Consider the following 23,354-nt stretch of genomic DNA (forward strand, 5'->3'; position numbering starts at 1 on the left):
CTAGACCCAGAATCTGACCCTTAAATAAATATACACACACACACACACACACACTGAGCAGGGGGTGAATAGTTAGAAGACAAATAGTTAAAACTGGGATTTCCAGCAGAGGGGAGGTGACCACAGCTGGTAAGGAGTTTTCCAATGAAAAATTGTTCCTGGGGAAAGAGTCAGTTTCAACAAATCCTCCCAATTTTGGGGAGAAAGTTTGAAATTTTTTAGTTTATACTAAAACTTAAAAAGGTCAAAATTTAAAATAAAATGTTTTGATTTACCAGATCTTACTTTAAAAAAAAATATTATTTCTTATTATCAGTTTGTGAAAAATGTCAAGATTGAGCATTCATCCCATGTCAGGAGAGGAACAAATTTAAACTTTCAAAAACCTCTTGCAGAATGGGGAACCAGGTTCCCCCCCAGCCTGCGAGATATCAGCAGAAATGTCTCCCTCCATCCCTGCAACTCCTTATGGAACTTACAGAGCAAAGCGGTCCGATACCAGTTTGCTTCTTTAAGGATGTTTGGTAAATTTATGAAATGTTGCAAAGAATTTCTCTCACCTGATGAATGTTCCATGGCTGAATGTTGATTCGGTAATGCCCGATTTGTCCCACAGGGACAGGTCATAATTGTGGTTGCTGCAGGCAGAACCAGCTAGGACAGGGTTTCTCAAACTTCATTGTATCGTGACTCCCTTCTGACAACAAATATTACTACACGACCCCAGGCAGGGGAACTGAAGCCTGAGCTCTGTTGCCCCGGGCAGGGAGGCCAAACCCAAAGTCTGAGCCCCGCCGCCCGGAGCTGAAGCCTTCGGGTTTCGGCTTCAGATGTGGGTGGTGGGGCTCTGACTTCGGCTTTAGCCCCGGGCCCCAGCAAATCTAACGCCAGCCTTGGCGACCCTATTAAAACAGGGTTGCGACCCACTTTGGGGTCCCGACCCACAGTTTGAGAACCCCTGAGCTAGGAGGTTGTTAATTAAAAAGTTTTAAAAGGCTGTTAATTTTGTCCCACCTTTTGAATTTGCTATTGATTTGCCTCGGTTGGCCTCCTTCCATGCATTACTATTTTAGCTTGAGCTTATTGACTATCAAAAAAGCCATTCCGCTAATATTTAGCTAATGCTGGGGCATCAGATCAGTTTGACGTAGCTGAAGTGTTTTAGTATTCGTGAAGCTTTGACTGGTGAGTACATGTATTTGTCACAGTAAGGTATGCGCTATTCACCAGAATATTGGCAACATCAATTTGTTAGCTCACATACCAACATTCGGTATTTCAAAAACTCCAAAAAAAAAAAAGCCATTTGTAATATTCTATAAATATTTTTTGCTACCTAAAAATTGGCAAATAACAGCACTGGTTTGTGAATGGTTGGTGAAGCCAAGATTAGCCAGATTTTAATTTGGTGAATATTATTTGACCCGTTCTAATTATAAGGGGCTTATCTCCGAAGCCAAGTGCAATAACCTGAGCACAACATTGTTGATTGTCCGATCTCATGTATATAAAAACAATGATTTCCATGTGTTCTTTAAATAAAAAAAAAAAAAATCCTTCAGTTATTGGTTGAAAAATTCTACGAGTGTTTGTTCCCCACAGTGGTGATCTTCCTGGATCAGCTCAGATCCAGCTAAACTAATTAGTAGCTGTTGAAAGCCTTCCACATACTCGTTAATTTAAATTAGCCGTGTTATCTGCAAGCCTTTGTTATGACTTTCTATCTGGGGGATTATAGAGAATTGCTGCCGTGGATACCTGAGGATCTATTTAGTACCATACTTGTGGACAAGCTAGATAACACGGCTGTTACTCTGAAGCTAGATAATGGGATCTTTTTATTGGATTTTAAAGTACAGAGGATCTTGAGCTAAAATGTTTGTCATCAGGTGTGTTCTTTGACATAGTAAATGAAACTGAATGACAGTAAGGGCTGACATTATTTTACCACGCTGGTCGTTACTGGATTAGTGTTTGCGCAGTTGGGGTATATACTATACTGACTATGGGTCAAAGTGCATAGGTAAAAAACATTCCTTGTTGTCATTGAACAGTGTTTTTCTGAGAGATCAGAAGTTAGGTTTAAAGCTCTATATAAACATTCTTGCTAACAGGGATCTGTAATTTGTTTACAAGACTTCTTAGGCTATCACAAGAAAATGTCTATAACTTTCTGAAACTTACCCAAATCATGTAGCTGCTTTTTGGGGCCGAACCTTTGAGTGGAATAGTGTAAACCAGAGATCGGCAACCTTTGGCACACGGCCCGCCAGGGAGCGACGGCCAGCACATCACTTGGCCTGCACCACTTCCCGCAGCCCCCATTTGGCCTGGGACGGCGAACCGCAGCCCCTGGGAGCCCCGATCAGCGGAACCTGCAGATGCGGCAGGTAAACAAACCGGCCCGGCCCACCAGGGTGCTTACCCTGGCAGGCCTCATGCCAAAGGTTGCCGATCCCTGGTGTAAAAATAACTGGCATTGCGAATTGTACTGTCAGGTTGTATTGGTACAGCCTTTACTGTCTAAGAATGATTGAATTGAATGGTGTGTGCATAGGATTTTGTGGCAAGACTCTCTAGATGTCTAAAAGGCAACTTGGGTAGAGCAGGGCAGATCCTGAGCTGAGTCACACTGATGTAAAGGAGGAGCATCTCCTCCAGAGTGAGTGGAATCTGACTCGGGGACTGCAGGAACTTATTCCCTTAGGGCCAGGGTGACCAGACAGCAAGTGTGAAAAAACAGGATGGGGGTGGGGGGTAATAGGATCCTATATAAGAAAAAGACCCAAAAATCGGGACTGTCCCTATAAAATCGGGACATCTGGTCACCCTACTTAGGGCTCAATCATGGAGTTTCCACAAGCATGTAGCTGCAATGCCTCAGGAGCAAATCAGGGAGTGAATTGTGACTCAGGCTATGTCTACACTACAGGCGCTACAATGGCACAGGTACAGCGCTGCAGCTGTGCCACTGTAGCACTATAGCGTAGATGCTTCCCGGAGCGACGAAAGGGTTTTTTCCATCACTGTAATGAATAGATTTCTCAAAGGTGGTAACTGGGTCAACTGAAGAATGCTTCCATCAGCCTAGTGGCATCTGCGCTGGGGGTTGGGTTGGCTTAACTAAATTGTTCAGGGGTGGTGGATTTTCCACACCCGTGAGTGGTGTACCTAGATTGACCTAAAATGTTAAGTTAGATCGGTCTTCAATCGCAATTCACTCCTTGCCCAGGGTGGAAGTAATCTATGCCACCCTGTCACTGCAACTGATCTTTGTTTCTATACCAGCAAAGCTGTGATGACTGGCACACCCACTCCCTGACCCTCCTATCAATGAGCAATTAGTCATGAGTAATCAATCACTCATCGAGGTAGAAGTTGCACAATCAGTTTCAGAGAAGTTGACTTGCAGAGAAACCCCCATGTATCCCTGTAAGGAAATTACCTGTCCCAGAAGTTCTTTAGGGCTTGATTCTCTAGCCGCTCAGCTGTTATTGAAACGAGTGGCTGTTCATTTGGGCCCAGTAACTTTTTTCATGTGCAAAAGTGCTCTCAGGATCGTGGTCCTTAGTTAGCAACCATAGAGCTGTCAGAGCAGGTACAAAACCTGCATTTGTTCCGAATGTACCACTCGAGTAAAAGTGACTCTCCAAAGATCAAAACTATGATTTTAGCATAATAACTTGTAATATGAAGTCAGAAAAGTGCTGGCAAAGAATGAAAGCAAACTTGCCATTATTTTGTGTGATTGAAGATGCACAAAGATGATGTGATCTTACGATTTTTGCTCAGGACGGGCTAAAGTGTTTTTTCTTACTTAGACGCAGGGTAAAGCAAGTCCATGTTGTTTTAGTTGTGGAAATGGGGAAAAGAACGTCACTTTGTTGTTTCTTTCAGGGAGTTCAAGACTACGAGCACATGGTCTGTGAAGGGAAGGAGTTCTGCATGAATGGCCTTGGATGTGGGAAAATCAGGTTCTGAAGCCTCACTGAATGTGAAGGCCAAGTCCTATGGTAGGTGGAACTACACAGAACTAGAGACCGACTGCCCTGAGCTAGTTAGCAGTGTGCGTCAGCTTTTAGAAGCAGAGGAAGTGAAGTCATCCCCAAAAGGAACTGAGGATGCGGCAACGGATGGAACAGGCCACAGAGTAACTGGTGTCTCCCAGAGAAAGCCCCGCTGTTGTAAAGTATCTTTAACACCTTCTTCCAGGTTTTCCAGAGCAAGAGCAAAAGCAACATATGTGGAGAGGCAGCCATTAACTGATTGCTACCATGAATGGTTCTATTTACCCCGTCGCTTTAGCAGAACTCTTTTCCACCCCGGAGGGCAGCAGGTGAGAAGATTTCACTTATTATTTTATTTATTACATTTTCAGCAAAAGACCCCCAGATGAGATCTGTTATGCTAGGCTTGATTTTTCACTTGTGCTAAGCCCCCATATCGCTTATTTAGGAGCCTGACTTTGGGCCCCCACGTTTGTAAATGTTAGCCTTTGAGGTAGACTTGTTGGGTATGAGGTTCAGTGCAGACATCCCCCTCCTTCAGCCCTCAGCCTGGCTATTGGAAAGATTTTAACAAAGCATTTCAGATTAATTCATTTTTTGGTAAATCCTTCTGTGCCTGGTAAGCGACTTGGTAACATTGTGGGCATGCTGCAAAGCCCGTCCTGTCTCCTCCTCCTTAAAGCGGATGAGGACTGGCTACACTTCTGTGCGGGCCTTTGTTTTTGTTGTGATGGTTAGTTTATGGGAGGGAGGCTCAGAGCACTGGATGGCGTGTGTTGTATTTAAACACTCAAAATAAATAAATGTCGTGTGATGACACTTCACATCCCTTTTCCCCACAACCCATGCTTTCTAATGATGTCTCTGGCTGACTTTCTAATGATGTCTCGTGTCATACAGCCTCCAAGTACCTGGCCTGCCTCACCGCAAATATGGCGACATTACCAGCCCATTTCAGACCAGGTGTGAATGGGTACGACTCCCCTGAAGGCAATGGAGTCGACATCTGAGCACTTGCTTACATCAGGCCTGGATTAGGCCCTGAAGCGCCATATTCCTGCCCTGCTGACAACACAATGGGGCTTTTATCTGCACTTCTGCTACTTGAATTGCTCAAAGAATTCCTTACGAGTTAGACCTTTGTTTTCTCGTTTCTGTTTGCAGGGATTCTCCCCATTGGTGACATGCATTTATAACGTTGTCAAAGCCATACACAAACTACACTGGCCTTTAATGTGTGAACTACGGTTGCTTCATTCTGTATGTTTTTTCCCCCTCCCCTCTAATGTTTCAAGCAGATGAAAATGGTGGAATGTCCGGGCTGTAAGGAGCACCTTCCGAATACTCCTGAGCGTCAGCCAACACTTCAGAGCTCAGCAATGGACGCCAAAGTTTACATCTCCAGTTCTGAGTCCCTTCCTGCCCTAAATGCTGACTGTGGGAGCCAGGCCTCACTTTCCCTTTCTTCAACCACTTTGAAGTCTTTGCCTAACAGAACACTCCCCAGTTTTGATACAGTAATCCCAACGTTTTCCAGATCGAGCCTTTCCACGCCACCTTCAGAAGACGATGACTTTGAACAGCAGGAGATAAGATCAAGAAGCTTACCAGCTCGAAGGGTTTTTTCTTCATCTGAAGTCTTCCCCTCTCGGTATCTGCACAGTCACTCTACTCCAGTAGAAGATCCCATGCTCAGCACACACAGGCCATTAAATCCTCTCTTTGATGACTGCATAGCTGTGGAACAAGAAAAAAAGAGGTCGTCCTTTCAGGCTGATTACTGGGCATGTGCAATACCTGATTCTTTACCCCCGTCTCCGGACCGGCAGTCTCCACACTGGAACCCTAATAAAGAGTATGAGGACTTGCTTGATTACACTTACCCTTTGAAGCCAAAATACAAGCTTGCAAAGAACACCAAGTCTGTGATGCCTGATCCCTTCTTCCATGACTCTGGTATAGATCTTGACAGCTTTTCTCTTTCACCTGAGAGCACTTTGAAGTGTATCAGTGCACCCGGTCAAAATCAACATGCTTCAGGGATCAACGTAAGCCAGAGTAAGGAGTGTGGGATCTCGGCAGAGAGATTTTCAACTCCCTTATCTAAGAAGCCAGGATATTTAGGAGTAGTTCCTTATTATGGACCTTCACCTATCACAAAAGTGTCCTTTGCAGAATGTGTTGCTACTGCCACCAAAGCAGATCCCATTAGAGGGTTTGCAAACAGTTTGCTTACTTCTAAGGGTGCTGGACTTGGTTCGTGTGATCGGACTCACATAGATGGGAGAGGCTGGGGTAGTAGAGGAGATGAAGACTTTTCAAAGTGTCAGGTAAAGAAAAAGGGTGCCAGTCATTTTATACCCTCTACGCAAATACTGCCACTGAAAAAAGCATGGGAGAATGATGAAGAATTTCTTTCCCTGCCTCCCAGAGTCAAGGAGTTAGAAGGTTTGGCTCGATATTTGTCTGATCTTTCACTGACTAAAGGGAGACCTGGGCATGACCAGGTGCAACAAGACCTTCCATGCTACAGTGGCAGCAGAGGGCAGCTTTCATCTGACTCTGTTGAAGATCAAGGCAGCATAAAGAGCAAATATGGAATTCACGGCAGTGAGGATTGGGTTCTGTGTCATGCATGCAACTCTCAAAAGCCCTCTACAGAAAATATTAACCTGAGTAGCCAGGACCACAGGGAATCTGTAAGCAGATTGGGAATGCCCTCCATCGGGGACATGCTAGATGGGAGATACCTATGTGCACCGGAGACTGAAGGGCAGCATCTAACAAAAGGGAGGGACCAACAGAAAGAGTCACTTGCACAATGTATTAAGGTGGGTTGAAACCAGAAATTAATGGAAGATGTCTGTGTATTTTTGTTTTCCTCCCAATTCCTTTTGCATGACGTTTAAATTTCCTGCAGCTGCTACTCATTTATACATTCGGTTTCACTGGAGCAGACTGGTTCTGATTGCGGGAGGGCATCTCTGCCAGCTTGAGGTTCCAGAACGCCACACAACTCTTGCTGTCTGTGGCACCCGGGCTAAAGTGCAGAGCCCAGCCTGCAATGGGAGTTTTTTCCTGCAGCTTCGTGAAGCACTATGGTTTTGTGTCTGCTGAGTTTCACATTGAATTTCAGGTTCGAACATACTGAAAAGCTCAAAAGCTGTGTCTGCCCTGGACTTTTGCCTACAAAATTTCCCACTAGTGCAGCTCCACCAGTAGGAGCTCTAGTATAGACAAGGCACTGGCATCTTTATCACCATTTTTTTCCTAGGCCTTCTCTGAGCAGGGTTAGATGATATTGATGGTGAAAACACTGGTGGTTCTGGTGACTTGTCTACACAAGCGCTCTGACCTTTGTTGCCACTGAAGTGAAGCTGCCCTGGTGGGAAATCTTAGGGGAAACAGTCCAGGGTAGACACAGCAAGAGTGACATTGTGAAATTGTCGGATTTTCTTCCCCAAACTACAATGTGGCTTGACGTTCAACCCCATTTGCTGGAAAGTTAGTGAGCCTATCAGTGAGTTGGCTCCTGGTTAAGTGCATACTGAAACCAGGTAGATATTTGTCAGAAAAGTTTAGTAAATCTCTTTTTCTTAATATGCTGTAAATCAGAATTTTCAGTGTAACTACGAGGACTGATCAAAATTTTATCCAGCTTTGAAATTTGGTGGTGGGAAGGGGAAAGGAAAAACATTTTTGGTGATTTCCCTCCTCCCCACACACTTTTTTGACTTGCTGTTGAGCTGGTTGCATTTTTCTGCATTTTGATGACATTTCAAAAGAGGGGGGCAGGGGTTGATTTTTTTTTTTTTCCCGCCCCCCATGTTGGACTTTTGCTCCCTTTATTTTCAGCTGGGTCTAGACCTTCCTAAGTAGCGGCTTTGTCCCCAGCGTCACGCTGCGTTTGTTTGGTCATATGGTTGTCCGTATTCTGAAGAAGTGACCATGTTGCAATGGCTAATGCCAGTTACAGAGACAGGGAGGGAGAGATTGCTATACTTGGGCACAGGACGAACTCACTGCTGTACGTGAGATCAGAATTAGGCCCACAGATCCCAGCCTCAGCATTTCGAACAGGCAGTTTCATCTCTGTGTTTGTTTTGTTGTACTTTGTTTCAGGCAGGGGAGTGGGTTTATTTTTTTTTATTGACATAGTTATACCAGTACAAGCAGGGCCGGCTCCAGGCACCAGCTTAACAAGCAGGTGCTTGGGGCGGCCAAGGGAGCGGGGCGGCACCTGCGGCAATTCGGGGGCGGCAGGTCCCTCACTCCCTCTAGGAGCAAAGGACCTGCCGCTGAACTGCCGCCGCCGATCGCGATCGCAGCTTTTTTTTTTTTGCTTGGGGCGGCAGAAATGCTGGAGCCGGCCCTGAGTACAAGCCATAGCGTGGATGCAGATATTGGTACAAAGGCGCCTTTTACCAGAATAGTTTATTCCCCTTCCTGTACAAGGCTAGCTATACCAGTATAAAGCACCTTTATACCAATATAACTGTATCCTTTTGGTGGGGAGGAGGGGGTGGTTGTACTGCTTTAACATTACTGGTATGGTTAAAGTGCTACCACTTTCTAGTGTAGACAAGGGTTAGGTGAATTAGGGCCAGATCCTTCTCTTCAAGGCAGTGGAGGGTGCTTAGCTCATACAGAGGGTCCTCAGCACCCTGCAGAAATACAGCCTTATTGTGGCTTTGAAAATACCCCCTCCCAGCTCTCTGTCCCCCCTTCCCCCCCCCACACTTAATTTAAAAAGAGACCTTTAGGAAGATTCATGGCAAAACCATTCAGTAACTCTGGTGCTCTACAAAGTGGGGCCCCACTCCTGCAGAGAGACATGAGCAAGCAAACCCTCATGCCTGTGCAAAACTCCGTTGACTAAAAGGCCTTTCGTAGCAGCCATTTGAAAGTCAAGTCAGTAACACTAGTGACTTGTAGCCACGGTGAATACATTTTGGGGTATGCTGGTAATTTTTCATCTGTCTCTGCCTTCCCTCCTCATTTGTGCCCTAAGATGCATCCTATGCTCTTGCAAGCTAACTTGCAATATTCATTTTGTTCAGTGGGCTTTTAGACATTAATTTTCATTTCAAGAGTGTTAAACCCAAATAAATTAATAGCTTTCTTGGGGTTTTTGTGGGGCGGAAGGGAGAGGGGAGTGAAGAAAAGGAAGAGATCAGCGCTCAAACAAGGATCTTCAAGAGCAGTGATTCTAGGCCAGCATGGAATAAACATTTTATGAAGCATCTTTGGCCACGTATTAATGTCGTCATATCTTTGTTACGGAAAAATAGAAAAGTAATGCCTTTTATTGTGATTCATCGAAGTAGATATTTTGCTGTCAGCTAGAAGAGCTAATTCATTGGCTATATAAAGTAGCAGAAGTTACAGACAACTGGATTCCACCCGAACCAGACGTTGAAAGTGTGAAGACCTCCCTACATCGTTACCTGGTAACTATATTTGCTGATCTTTTTCTTTTCTCCCTAGACAAGTATTTTAGTAGGAAATATCGCATAAAACTTTTAAGGGGTGTGTTTCAGAGTAGCAGCCGTGTTAGTCTGTATCCGCAAAAAGAACAGGAGTACTTGTGGCACCTTAGAGACTAACATTTGTTAGTCTCCTGTTCTTTTTAAGGGATGTGGTGTTTTGGGGGTGGGGTGGGGGGGAAGACTCAGGGTTGGCCTTGGGTCAGTTGTTGGGTGTTAGTCTGGGAGACCTGTGTTCAGTTTGTGCTCTGTCACAGACTTCCTAGGTGACCTTGGGCAAGTCACTCAGCCTTTTTGTACCTCAGTTCCTCATCTGTCAGATAAGGATAATACCACTGCCCCACCTCACAGGGCTGTTCTGAGGATAAATATATGAAAGATTGGAGATGCTCAGGTACTACACTAATGGAGGCCATGTAAGTACCTAAGATAGATGGCTGCTCCTATTGATTTCAGTGGGAGAAGAGTTAGGCCAGTGCTGGGAGCACTCCGCATACTTCAGTAGAGTGTGTTCTGAAACAAGGGCGGGAGGTTATCTTGGTCAGTGTGAGAGCGTCACGCAGCTCTAACTCTTTTTTTATTTAGACTTTCTCTATGTGGTTGGGGGAAGGAACCTTATTTTCCATTGTTGTATTTTATTAACATCCTCTATTACTTCTCCTTAATATGTTCTTTAGTTACTTGCTGTATCTTACTGCACAAAGAGGTGATCCCTGGCCATTTGGGGACAGTATCTGCACTACCATTCTGTTCTCCTCTCAGAGATGTGCTGTACTCAAAGCCCTAGAATATCCATCCCGGGCGTGGGGTCAGCCCCACAGCTCATCTAGAGTCCGTTTGAGGGTGTTAAGTGTGCATAGGCCATTTTACCCCTTCTGAATAAGCCAAGTGTCAGATTAGACTCGCCACTGGTGTGCTCCCCCATGGCTGGGTATGACATCTCGGGCTCTTCTCCTCTAGCACCTCCTGATGACAGCTGAGCCCTTCCAGCCCTGCAGTGCTCTGCCTCTCCTCAGGACATGTCCCTCCAGCCAGGCCACGTTTAGGTCCCTCCCTGCCCCTTCCAGGGTAAACAAAGCGTCCAATAAACTAAACTCAAATAAACATAACTTTCCGTATTCCGCTGCAGGCTCTTTGCCCCTTTCTGGGCTCTGCAAGGCTGTCGTCCTCCTAACATGCAGAGTGATGCCTCCCAGGGCTTTCTCCTGGTTGTCCCAGTTCCACATTCAGTAGTCCTCCTCCCCCTTGTGTCAGGGTGTTTCCATACCACCCATCCCTGAGGCTGGTCAGGGAACAAGGCATCTCTCTGGGTTCCACTGCTGCCTCACTGCCTTCCTGGACTTCTGCCTTCCTTGGCCTTCCTGCAGCCCCGCCCGGGCTCATTGTACCTCTGCTGCTCAAGGCTTTTCCTCCACTCTCTAGCAACCAGAGAGGGACTGAGGTATTCTACGAGTTAGAAGTTAGTATAACTTTTTTCTTTGTATCTTTTTAGGGCAGTGAGCACATGCTACACGCAATATTCCACTTGTGTTGGCATGTGATGAGACATCAGAGCGGTAGAATGAACGGACCGTTACTAGTCATAATCCTTTTTAGTTACCTTTGGTTACCTGTGGAGGGACTTGTTCATTTTCTCCTCCCCAGGGGAGGTGCCCAGGACTCTGCGCTCCCAGGTTTAGCGCGTAGCTCTCAGGGTGGTGGCAGAACTCGAGTCTAGTTCTGCTCTGCCAAGGAATCGCTGTGTGGCCTTGGGGCACATCACCTGAGCTCCGTCTGTTCTTCCCTCTCTAAAGTGGGGAGGATAATACTTACCCGTCTACCTCCCAAGGGTGACTGTGAAGATTACAGTGGGGCCTAAAGTGCTTGGAACGTGGAAGGTACCCTATAGCTCAGCAAGAGTGATGCGCAGGGCTGATCTATAAGGCTGCATGTACCCTTTGCAATGGAAATTGTGTGAGTAGATTTCCTGGGATGAGTAGGTCCAAGTCAGAGCCTTCTGTCTTAGGCTTCTCTGTCTGATCCAGAGTCAAACCACAAGATCCAACCACCCCCAAAAACTAAGGGAAAATGCATATCCAGGGGACACCTTTGGGCCCATCTCTACCCAAAACACCAAGCATATCACACCTCCAAAATGGCTGCTTCCCACAGGCCAGGAGATCAGGAATATTGAGGTCCTTTCGATCATAGTTCTTCCTCCAGGCAGCATGATGCAAGCAGCTAGTGGTACATTTCTGTCCTGGTATACGGTCCCCAAAACACTTGTAAAACAAAACCTGTTTTCTTCACAGCAATTCAAGAAAGATGTAGCTGATCACCAGACGCTGACAGAGAGTGTGTTACAAAGGGGTGAAACCCTCCTGAAATGCATGGTGTCGAATTCACCAGGTAAGGGGACTTTCTTTTGGACGGGATGTGGAGAACGTCTCTTTGCGTGAGACGACAAAACCTGCAAGAGGTCAACATCCAGCTTGAGATTCATGTCCTGAGCTACGCTTTGTGTGGGGGAGAGATTCGGCAATCTTGTCAAAATTAGTGGGAGCTTTGAAGAGAAGTGGCTGATAATAACTTGGAACAGGGCTGTTTATCAGCGAGCTCTAGTGGGAGGGTAATAAGAGCTTTTTACTTAGTCTGGGGACTAAAGTCTGCCCTTGAAGATGCAGGTCTAAGGTGAAGGTGTAAGTGCTGGTGAAATCCATGGCAAGTCAATCTGAGAGCTGCGTTTGGCCCCTCAACTGCAGTTCAGACTCCAATTAATGTAAGACTATTCTAGTTATTTGTCTCCATTTAAGCCATCACTTACAGGCTAGTTTAGAGCTGACAGTTTTTTGAACTAGTGTCAAAACCTCCCCATGCCACCTCTGCTCCACCTCAAATCAGAAGGCATTTGTCAAAAGATATGTCTTGGATATTTAATGGGAGAGCCACGTATTTATGCTTCTCTCCTGTACCTCTGTATAGTTGTCTCTCGAACACGCTACTTGCCAACTTCGCCTCCAGCCGTTATTCAGTTGGAGAAGTTACCGCACAGCAACGCCCCTTCCTGTCTTGAAGTTTGCTGGTAACAGACAGTAGCAGAGCTTGATTTCTTCTGTAATGATAAGGTCACAGGGTTGGCCGCTCTCTTTTCCCTTCTCTAGACTGCTTCTGCGCCTTCCTCTCCTCTAATAGCATTGGCAGGTAGTGCAGCCGAGCTGCTCCAGGCATGGAGTGCTCTTTGCCCTTCCCCTAATGCAAGATAGCAGCAGCAGGAGACATCGTAGTTTTGGTTTTGCCTCCGTTTCCATTTCAATGCTTCGGTTTTTGTATTAAGGATTTGATAACCCTGATGTGGCAAACTCCCCGTGGATTGGGGTGTAAATCTTGTGCTGGGAAGGGACCATTTAACACGAATAGGAGGAGACAGAGATGGCTTTAAGCCTCCATTGCACCCTTCGAATTCTAAACGTGGCCCCTGGTGCACCTTAGAGCTACAGCACCTGAGTCTGTGTTAAGTAAGGACTTGTTTGAATAGACACCTGTGGGCCACTCCAGCAGCATAGAATAGCTGGAGCATGCCCCTAGGGGCTGTGCACGAGGGCAGCCTAGTGGCTGTGGTGGCAGGAGAACACCCCTGTGTCAGGTGGATTTCCCTGGTGGGGAGACACACCTGAGGTCACACTCTTTAAGCTGCCGGAGCTGTCAGGGGCCAGATCAGGACCCTTTTCTTTGATCGCACGTTGATTAGATATGCAGAGAGAGAGAGAGACTAGTTGGTTTTTAAAGTCAACTTGTGTTGGAGCTATCTTGGCTCCAGACAAAGGCTGGGGGGAGAGAAGGGGGCTACTTGGTTGCTATAAGGAGGATCTAGTAGCCGCTGCATCATCCACTTTCCTGTGGAATAGAAGTCAGGGTGTGTAAGCCTTCAGGAACTTTGGTTTGGGATTCTATTTTCTATTGGTTTGTTTTTGTAAAACTTTGCACTTTTAAAACTTTAATATGGGGGGGTGCACTGAGTAGAGCGCCATCAGCTGTGCCCACAGACATGTATGTGAATAGATCTTTGAAAAATCCTCCACTGCCAGGGGGAATGAAATCTAGCTGGAACTTTGTTCAAAGAGATTTAAGTTTTTAAAATGATCTGACTGCATGCACAGTTACCGTATGTGTATCTCTAGACCTGGGGGAGGTGTCAACTTGGGGGTCCCCAAACTTTTTTCTATTATAACATTGCATTGTGGTATTGAAAAGGCGGCGAACCACTGCCCTAGAGGCAGCATTTCTAGAAATGCAGGCTTAGATTTGCATTACAAATAAATCTGATAAAATGTAGATGGAACACTCCCGTCTGCTTTCTGTGTTGGCTTCACTATGTAGAAGTTCCATGGTAATAAAAATGATACTCTTACTTGTTAGTTTTAAAGGACACCCTTGGATTGATTGCAAAACAATCCGAAGAACTTGAAAGCCATGCAGAACGTTTGTATGAATCGGTTTTGGCAGCTACGGATACCATTGGGGGTGACAGCCTGATAAAGGACAGTGACCCGCAACCAACGGTTGCTGAGGCAAAAGAAGCCAAGTGGGTAAGCAAAGGACTAAAATGTGAAAGAATATCCCTTCTTGCATTGGTTCTTTTGACATGGTGATACTCAAGATAAACATTTGAATTAGCCCATTCTGGAAATCAGACTTATCTGTGTGATTAAAGACCACATTATTTTGGAAATTCCAAAACCTTAGACCCAGCCCCAAAGGGGACTCCGAAGTGCGAAATCACGAAGGGTCCTGCATTCTTTTGCTGAAGGGAATGCAGCAAATGAGAGGGGAAAGGTGGCAAAACTTTCCATTGACACAAGATCAAGATTTAACAAGTAGGTGAGTGGGCAGCAGAATGCCGCAGATGAAGTTCACTGCCGACGAATGAAAGGTGATGCATGCTGGAAGGAGTAATGTCAGCTATCTGTATGCTGGAGGCTAAGCTAATGAAACCACTTAGGAAAAAGACTTTGGCATCCTCTCAATGAAACCTCTGCTCAATGTGTAATGACAGTTAAAAAAGTAAACAGTGGCAGTATGTGTAACGTATGGGATAGAAAATATTGTCATGCCATTCTATAAATTAGTGGTCCACCCTAAACCAGAACACTGTGTTTCTCAAACAACATACTGGCAGCAGACATAGAAATAGTTCAGAGGTAAATGACAATATTGATTACAAGCATGGAGAGACTTCTATGTGAGAAGAGATGGAGAAGATTTGGGATTGTTTTTGTTTAGAGAAGGGACCAGTAAAAGTGGATGTGTTAGAGAGGCACAAAAATAATGATTGGCTTAGAGAAATAAATCAGATGCTCTTGTGTGCCCTTCCTCATAAGACAATTAAATGTTCTCTTGTTCTTAACTTGAAAAACGACAGGTTTCAAAGTGATAAAAGCAAATAGTGTTCCACACAACACATAACCAACCTGCGGAACTCATTGCCACAAGAATATCATAGAGGCCAATCATAGGCTTCAGAAAAATCATTAGACATTTGTGTGGGTAAAGAGAACATCCACAGTTACATTAGATCAGATGCCCAACATTTTAAGGCATAATTCAAAAACTAACAGATTGGAGCTAGGAACCTGTAGGCAGGTTGCTCCGTTATTGTCTGCCACAAGGTTTCTTGCACCTTTCTCTGAAGCACCAGATAGTGGTCATTGCCAGAGGCATGATATAGGACAGAATGGGTTACTGGTCTGAGCAGGAAGGGCAATTTCTATGTTTCTACATGTGGCCTTCATGAGTGGGGGCCACATGGCATCGTCCCTGGGGCTACCATGTGTTTAGTTTTGGGTAGTGAGGGAAAGCCACTACTACATGCTCCTTCCCAAGCCTGGCCAGAAATCTGCTGGGAAAGACAGCAGAAGTTAGCGCTAGTCACAGGATCAGTAGCTCTCCCTTCCCAACATCTGCAGCCCTTGGAGGTTGGGGAGGGAAGGCTCAGGCACGACAGGGGTAGACGGTGGGGGCACAGCCCGTAGAAAGCTGTGTTCCTTGTGGGGAAGGCGCAGAGGGGCCTGAGAGATGCTTTGTCCTTGCGAATTACCCAACTTCCACAGGCTTAAAGCCTGACTTAACCATGGGTTTTGGACTGTGCCGAGTTAGAGCAGCTGCTACAGGCCCTCACCGGTGGAGGGGAGAATGTGTTAGATTCTCAAGGGATTTCAAACTACTGTTTCCTATTGGGGTGGCAAAGTAAAGCATCACCACCAGCAAGCAGCTTATGCTATGAAACATTGAGGTCTTTCGCTGTGGGCAGTATTGCCAAAAGATCAGCGCTGGACAATCAAGAAGTATTTTGTTTAGTTTACAGGGATTTGGATTCATTCATATATATAATGTTCTCTCTGTAAGACTTGTGAGCTATCCTTGTTCTGTAGGACTTGGTGTTTAAACAAGCCCTACCCGTGACAGTTGCGGGTAGAACACTGAAATTTAAACTCATGAGACTTTTACCTCACAAACATTAAAAACACGTGTGACGACTTATAGGCATTGAGCTTCAGAGTCTGCAGAGTATCTCTTTAGCATGCAGATATGCTCTGGAACAGCTAGCGAACGTGGTATCTTCTCCCAGTCATCTCCCTGGTAGTTATGAAATTCTTTGCCTCTTCCAATATAGTGTCCAACAGATCGTTATCTTTATAGAATTAACCCTGTCACGGGCGCAGGGAGGTTGAGGTCTTAGCAGCGTGCGAGAGATGCTGGTCAGTGGCTCCTTGTCCTGGGAAGTATCATGGTTTTCCCTCTGGAAGATGCATTTTTTTCATGAGTCAACAGGATGGGTCAGTTTATAGGTTGCTGGCCCGGACTCAGGAAAGCTTGGTTCCATTCCCAGCTCTGACAATGACTTGCTGTGTGACCTTGGGCAAATCACTGTGCCTTAGTTAGCTCTTTGGAATAAGGACTGGCTTTACTAGGTGTTTGTACGTTGCCTAGCACAATATGTCCTGATCTTGACTTTTACCAGCTGCACCTCTATGTGTTACTGTAATGGAGCATGACAAGAGTGCCCAAGATTTCAGAGAACTATTGATTAAACTGGTCCAATCTTGCAGTCAAGACTCGCACTGAGCTGTGCCTGAGTCAGGCTGCAGGATTTGGTCCCGAGTGAATGAGAGGATTAAGCCACTTCATTGTTACAATAACACGGGCTGCCAAAGCTGTGAACCAGAGGGAGCTGCCCAATGCTTGTACCTAGGAGACGGTAACCCAAAGCCAGCACAAATGACTTGACGTTTAAAAATGAAGCATTAGCGGCTAGCATAGAGGGATTTGAACAATAGATAATAGGCTCTCTAGCTTGGCAGCGGTACACAACTTCTCTAGGGGACTCTTCCTTTGCCTACATCCTATGTGTTTTCTTCTCCATCACCACTTTATGCTAACCGAATGGGATAAACATTCACAGCAGCGTATGGGGTGTAGCCTTGTGACTCCTGCTGTTGTGTGGCCAGAACTGTGTTAAACACCCCACCCCAAGAGCCATTCAGTTCATTTGTTTAACCACATCCTCGCAGCCTGGTGGGATTGTCTCCTCGTTATTGGTCCTGGTTGTTAACAAGGCTAGTGGGTCTGAACAGAATTCCTGCTATTTTTGTGGCCTTCTACTGTTCCTGTGTGAGGATGTGCCATCTCCTCAGGAATAAAAAGGGAGAAGCATAACAGGAGTGGAGAATATTTACCAGCTGGGAGAAAGGGAGATGCAGCAGCCCCTGGTAAAGAGACGACGACGTTAGGGCTACACTTGTGTGGCTCTGCCCAATTTAAAGGGCCACACTAGGAGAAAAGTTTCTGTGGCCTTGATTCAGGAGAGCATTTCTCTTGACTTCAGTGGCACTTAAATGCTGTAAGAGGGTAACCCTGCAATGGGTGGAGCTGGGAGGAACCAAGTATTCCCCAAAACAGTGTGGTGTCTCCCACCACTACATCACACCATGCTTGTTTCTGCTTTAGTTCATGTGCTATTTCCACAAACTAAGTTCTATGGCTACGAGAGAGTTTAACCCTATTTTGCCCCCTCTGTGGTGTGTGGGAAAGGGGAAGCGGGGGGAGGTAATTATTGTACCCTTCCCTAAAACTTGACAAGTGTCCTTTTTAACAGCCTTGAAGCATTAGAAGTGCGGCTTGCTGCATGTTGCATAACAAACCCTTTGTGTGCTGGTGGGGTTATTGCCTGCAGTGCTCACACTAGGAGTCCTAAAATTATATATTATTATCTCCTTAGGAGATTTAACTTAAATCCTTCTCTGGTGACTTTCAGTAAATGCTTGGAATCCAGCGTTTCAGTGTCTGTCAGTGCTAGGACTCTGAGGTAAAAAGTGATGACAGCAAACACACCTCTTCTCCCAGGGTACATGGACAATTGAATTTTTAGTCGGGTTTTAAGAGGTATTCATGAACACAGTTTCCATTCTAGAGCTGGAAAGACAAACACACATTTGTTGCTAGTCCAGTTTAACCATGCTGCGGCGTAGGGAACAAACCTTTGTGTCTTATCTAATCTAGAATTTACATGGTTTAAGATGACTGACAATTGAGATGCAGGTTTTCCCTTGGGGCAGTGTTTACTTTGTGAGGTGAACAGCAGAACTGTGCTGGAAGCAAAGAGCTGGCAGAAGTGCGGTGTCGGTGAGAAACTTTCCTCCACTTGGTTTTCTGATCCTGAGCAGGCTTCCCTGTTCAATGTTTTTCAGCAACCTGCTCCCTCCTGCCCTGGGAGGAGGATGGCAGTTCTGGGGCAGAGGGCTGGGTGAGAAGGGCTTTCTTAAAGCTCTTGGCAACAGCTGGCATTCCAATCTAGTTTGCTATAGTTGGGGCTAGACAACCATCTTGCTCACCCAGCAAGAGGAAATTCAAACCCAATCAAAAGCACTTGCTCCCCCTCTTCCCAGTCTCTCAGAGCCCTGGAGTGTCAGGTGGCAATAGACGGCTCCGTCTGCCTGATCTAAACCTGGGCGGAATGGGGGACAAAAGATGGAGAAAGGCCATTTCATTTTGGGTACCTGGCCCATATCGCTCTGAGGGTGGGCCTCTGATGGATGGAGATGGCTGGGGGAGGGAAGGGGGCTCTAATCCACCTAAAGAAATCCCTGTAGCCTGCTGCAGGGCCCTTGTTCTGTGGAGTTTGGAGGGGAGGAAGGAGGAGGCCTGGTTACTCCTCACACTCATTGTTGATGACCAGAGCCGGCTTACATGGGAATCAAGTGACGAGTAAGGACACTCTGTTGCCCCTCTCTCCTCCCCAATACTCACTCTTCCCCAGGTGTCTGGACTGCCTTGGCCCTGGTGCCTCCCACATGGAACAGGCCTTCTAGCTGGGCAGAGAGGAGCCTGTCGTCTGGGTGCACAAGGTAGCAGAAGACAAGCTGAGCGAAGGCGGCTTGGAAGGAGAGCTCTGGTGGATGCCAGAAGCCTAGCCCAGCCAGTTGTAGGGGGCAGAGCTGTATGCACCAGTGTGGATAACAGGATTCTGTTTTGGGATAGACCCTGATGTTCTGGAAACTCTCCAGCTCCTGGAAAACGTGGTTCTTTAGATAGTTCTTGTAGCCAGACAGCTGATATTGCTTAGGCCATGTCTACACTAGGAGCACTTTGCCGATATATCTGCATTTACACTTAGGGTCTTTTGCCAGCACAGTTATCAGTCAGGGATCCCCCTTCTTCACACCCCTGACTGACACATCTATACCAGCAGATGTTTGTAGGGTAGACGTGGATTTAGGTGGAAGAACAGGTTGCCTCTAGGGAATAGAAGCATGACGCATGGACTTGGCTGATCTAGCAGCTAAAGAGTGAGTAACATTTTGGAGAAGAGGGACCTCAGACCAACATGAAAAGATTTGGTCTAACTTTTCTAGAAATCTTTGATAACTCCCTAGTGGGCAGATACTGAGATGTTGCTCTTCTTTCCCCTCGCTGCCCCCTTTTCTCTCCTTTGTTTTTCCATCCTCCTGCCCTGCTTGCTCTTTTTCTTTACCTTCATTAGCTCTCTTCTTGGTGCTTTTACGTCTATCGAAACATTTGACCTGTGTGTATGCCACTGACCTAAAATTATGATCAGTTTTTTGAGCAGGAGGATTGAATCTATACAGTGAACTGAAGGAAATAAGTTTTCTAGACCTATTGAGCAACTCTGAGACACAGAAGTGGCATTGCTGAAATATACTGTATGTGCATATGCTTATAATGCAAATGATTGATTGCCAAAACATACCCAGTCCAGTAATCTGTCAGTACTGTTCTCTTTTTCTTCTTCTCTGCTGTTCTCACCTTATCGTTTTTTTTTTTTTTTTTTTGGAGGGGGAGGATTCCCCCCCCCCGAGTAAAATATATAAATTAATAGGGAGCAGCATCTCAGATTTCTGAGCAGGGGGGTCAGGAGGTCTTCTTGCAAAAGGCACAGAAATGAGACTGAGAGATGAATGGATGTTGAGGCTGCCCTTATTGGCAGAACGTTGTTGTTCCAAATGACACTCAGAATAAATTGGGCTCCAAATATGAGGCTCCAAACGTGGTAGCTTCTTTGTGTGGGTGTAGGTGGTACCTGTCTAAAACAATCCCAGCTTCTTCAGTACATCGACATCTCAGCCTTAAACTGTAGAGGATCGAGTCAGCATGATCTTGTGGTTAAGGCACTAGCCTGAGACTTCTTGTAGGATCTTGGGCAAGTCGCACTTGCCCTGTGCCACAGTTCCCCATCTGTAAAAGAGGGTTCTTGATCTTGCCTACTCTTCGGGGCAGAGACTGTTTCATGCCATGTGTTTGTGCAGTGCCTAGCACAGTGGAGCCCCAATTTCAGTTGGGACTACTTGGGGTATGTCTACACTGCACACTAAGCCTGGTCTCCAACTCAGGTTTGAGCCCAAGCCCCCTTCCATCTACACACAAATCAGTCTGATTCGGGTCAGGAAGAACTCAAGAGCCGAGTCCTAGGACCCTACTAAGGGAGGGTATGTCACGGCCTGAGTCCCACTGAGATTTGGGTCCAAGCCCTTTCACTTCAGTGTTTGGGACAGCTCAAGCTGCAGATGTGAGTCAGAAGGTTGGTGTGGACAGTATGAACTCGTTAGCACAACTGTAAGGTCTGGGTCCAGCAATAGTAAAACCAAGGTTTACAATGCAGTGCGGATGCTCAAGTGCTGGCTTGGGAACCACAAGCCCAGGTCCCGGATCTGGGTTTACAATGCATTTTGGACATACCCTCGGTGCTGCTCTGATGCACGTAATACTACTGTCGTAGTCAGTTGATGCCTGAATTTCACATACATGGCTCTGAATCATTTGCCTTCAGTGACATGCTTCAAGCTGTTTTCTTTGCAGCACAGTATGGTGACAGTCATGCTAAGAGATGCATTTCTTTAGCTACTGACAACTCCGCTTTTAATCTATAAGAAGATATCGAACCTAACCTACTTGTGCTGTTTCCTTTTCAACTTTAGTTGCAAACAGGAACTTGCTTCCTTGAAAGCTTTTAGGGAACAAGAACTTAGCAAGGAACAAGCGATAAAAGTATAACGCTTTATTCTTCAAAGATGTACCCAGAGATTATTACGCAATACAAACATGGCTTTTCTTTACCTGGACTGCAGCCAGCCAGTGGTAATTAGCTCTCTCTTTATATTTCAGGTAATACCTCTAGCAGAGATGGAACTTGTCAGCCAGTCTTTGGAGGCATGAAGGATGAGATGCAGCAAGGCACTCTAAGCAATAACATTTTCAACTTTTATAGAAATGTCAAAGTGAAATTGATTACTAAGTACAGTGCAACTTGGCAATACTGGGATGCTTTTCATCAGTTTGTGAAGTAAGAGCTGTTAGTTACTGTGTTTTTATTTAAACTAGTCCTGCAGTTTAAGTTGTTGTTGTTGTAGCAGGTATACAGGCGCTTTTCAAACAAGCGCTCACGGATATTTTCAGTTGCTTTTCCCTTTAGAAGTTGCTTGTTCCATTTAACAGTGTGTAATTGTCAGGAACCACCACCCTTTTAAAATGAGTATTCCAAACACAGAACCCCCATAACTTGTGATGCTTCATTTCAAGTAAAGCTGTGTGGTTTATTTTATTGTTGCATTTTTTTTTTTTACTTTAAAATTTGGCTCTGGGATTTACTGATAGTAGGACTCTCTTCAGCTCTCCTGTCTCTCAGGATCATACTAAAACACTCTAGTTCCTATTTCTGTCATCAACCACTGAAGCAGATTATGTGCACATTCAAATGTAGTTTAAGTGCGTTATGTCTGATGCAAAAAGGTCAAAAGCCCTTTGCTAAGTGATACTTAGTTCAATATGCCAAAAGCTTTGAGTAGTTCTTCCAGATCTGCTAATCTTCTTAATGCAAATTGATGTTTATAAAACACCATGACAGAGAGGGCTAGTGTCATAGCTGTTAATTAACCAACCATTGCACTGATTTCCCTTTAGCAATTTATGATGCTTTTCTCTCCTTTTCTTTGAAAGCAGCAATGGTTGATGATAGTTAATTGAAGTAAATAAAAAGTTGACTCATCTAGTAAGGGGGAGTGCAGGGGGAGAACGTATGCCCTACAGGACACTTATTGACATTTTTCTAGTGCATCACTATCGTATGGAGATGCTTTTCCCCTCCTTCCACTGTAACTGGCTGTTGAGAACTAAGCTACCTGCAAATGGTGAGAGGCCCCAATGGGCAAAAGACCCCTGCAGTAGAGCTGGACTGGGTGGAAATAGAGGTCCAGAGCAAGGGAGAACCTGGCAAGGGAGTCAGATGGCATGGGGGACAGGGCCCTTGGGATCATGAGACCCTGAGCAAGGACCTGGATTGCCTGGGAGTGCTAGGCCAGAGGGATGATGGAGGGTGCTGAAGCACTGGAATGGGTTACCTAGGGTGGTGGTGGTGGAAGCTCCTTCCTTAGAGGTTTTTAAGGTCAGGCTTGATGAAGCCCTGGCTGGGATGATTTAGTTGGGGTTGGTCCTGCTTTGAGCAGGGGGTTGGACTAGATGACCTCCTGAGGTCCCTTCCAGCCCTGATAGCCTATGATTCTATGTATATTCAAAAACAATGTTTCTCTGAGGCTGCCTTAGGTGCACTGTACCATGAAATAGTCCCGTTTATCAACTTTACTGAGCTAACATGGAATTGACAAGAAGCAGGTGCAGACATCAAGATTGAGTAATCCTTATGCTACTCTTGCCCGTGGCATGAAGAAGTAAAGAGGATGGCTTGTGGGGACTACATTGAATGATGTGACTACAGATCTTTTCAGTTTCCCTATAAGAGGAGAATACTTTAAAAACATGAAAGAAAACCAATGTAAGGTAGAGATCACTAAACATCAAAGGGTAGAGTTTGTGCTATGCCCCCTAAGCACAGCCCAAGCAGCAAGGAGGGTGGATGGTGGATTTAAGCTGCTTTTGCTTTACCTGGATTCTGGGCTAGGGTTCTCCAGCATAAGTTAAAGCATCCTCAGGGCCTGTTCAAAATATAACTCTCTCCCTATAGCTGCCTACATGCTGATCTCTATGAGCATGGCTGCCCCTTGCAGCCCCTGATAAACAGCTGGTGCAGTATGATGGGGTAGGCCCAGAAGCACCCCACAAGAATGCAATGACTTTGTGAAGGTTTCATAATCCGTTGGAAAACTTTCTGTGCTATGAATGGTAAAGGGCATGGTAAAGTTAGTCCCACAAGCTGAAGGTCTGTAACTCCAGCTCAGACAGAAAAGGCTTTTATAGCACTGAAGCCCCCCAAAAAACACATGGTGTAGTCTTGTATTTAACAAATCTTCAGTACCTTAAAGATCTGCAAAATTAGCAAAGGTACCCAAAGAGCTTCATCACAAAGTATCCTTGACCT

General features: G+C 45.6%; 1 protein-coding gene across 3 annotated transcripts in view; it reads left to right on the top strand.

Annotated features, from left to right (window-relative positions):
• The window catches only part of CEP68 (centrosomal protein 68), a 29,241-nt gene extending 7,657 nt beyond the window's left edge, over window positions 1-21,584 (top strand). Inside the window, exons 1-7 of one of the 3 annotated variants that reach the window (XM_054023468.1) lie at window positions 3,926-4,013; window positions 4,213-4,336; window positions 5,306-6,838; window positions 9,335-9,457; window positions 11,785-11,881; window positions 13,889-14,058; window positions 21,149-21,584. In XM_054023468.1, coding sequence (XP_053879443.1) covers window positions 5,306-6,838; window positions 9,335-9,457; window positions 11,785-11,881; window positions 13,889-14,058; window positions 21,149-21,199 — 1,974 coding nt within the window. In that variant the 5' untranslated portion in view covers window positions 3,926-4,013; window positions 4,213-4,336 and the 3' untranslated portion in view covers window positions 21,200-21,584. Of the gene's footprint in view, window positions 1-3,897; window positions 4,337-5,302; window positions 6,839-9,334; window positions 9,458-11,784; window positions 11,882-13,888; window positions 14,059-21,148 lie in introns of those variants that run through there. The other 2 variants (XM_054023466.1, XM_054023467.1) reach the window with 2 other exon arrangements.
• The last annotated feature ends 1,770 nt before the right edge of the window (window positions 21,585-23,354 follow it).

The sequence above is a fragment of the Malaclemys terrapin genome, chromosome 3, assembly GCF_027887155.1.
Source record: "Malaclemys terrapin pileata isolate rMalTer1 chromosome 3, rMalTer1.hap1, whole genome shotgun sequence".
Lineage (NCBI taxonomy): Eukaryota > Metazoa > Chordata > Testudines > Emydidae > Malaclemys > Malaclemys terrapin.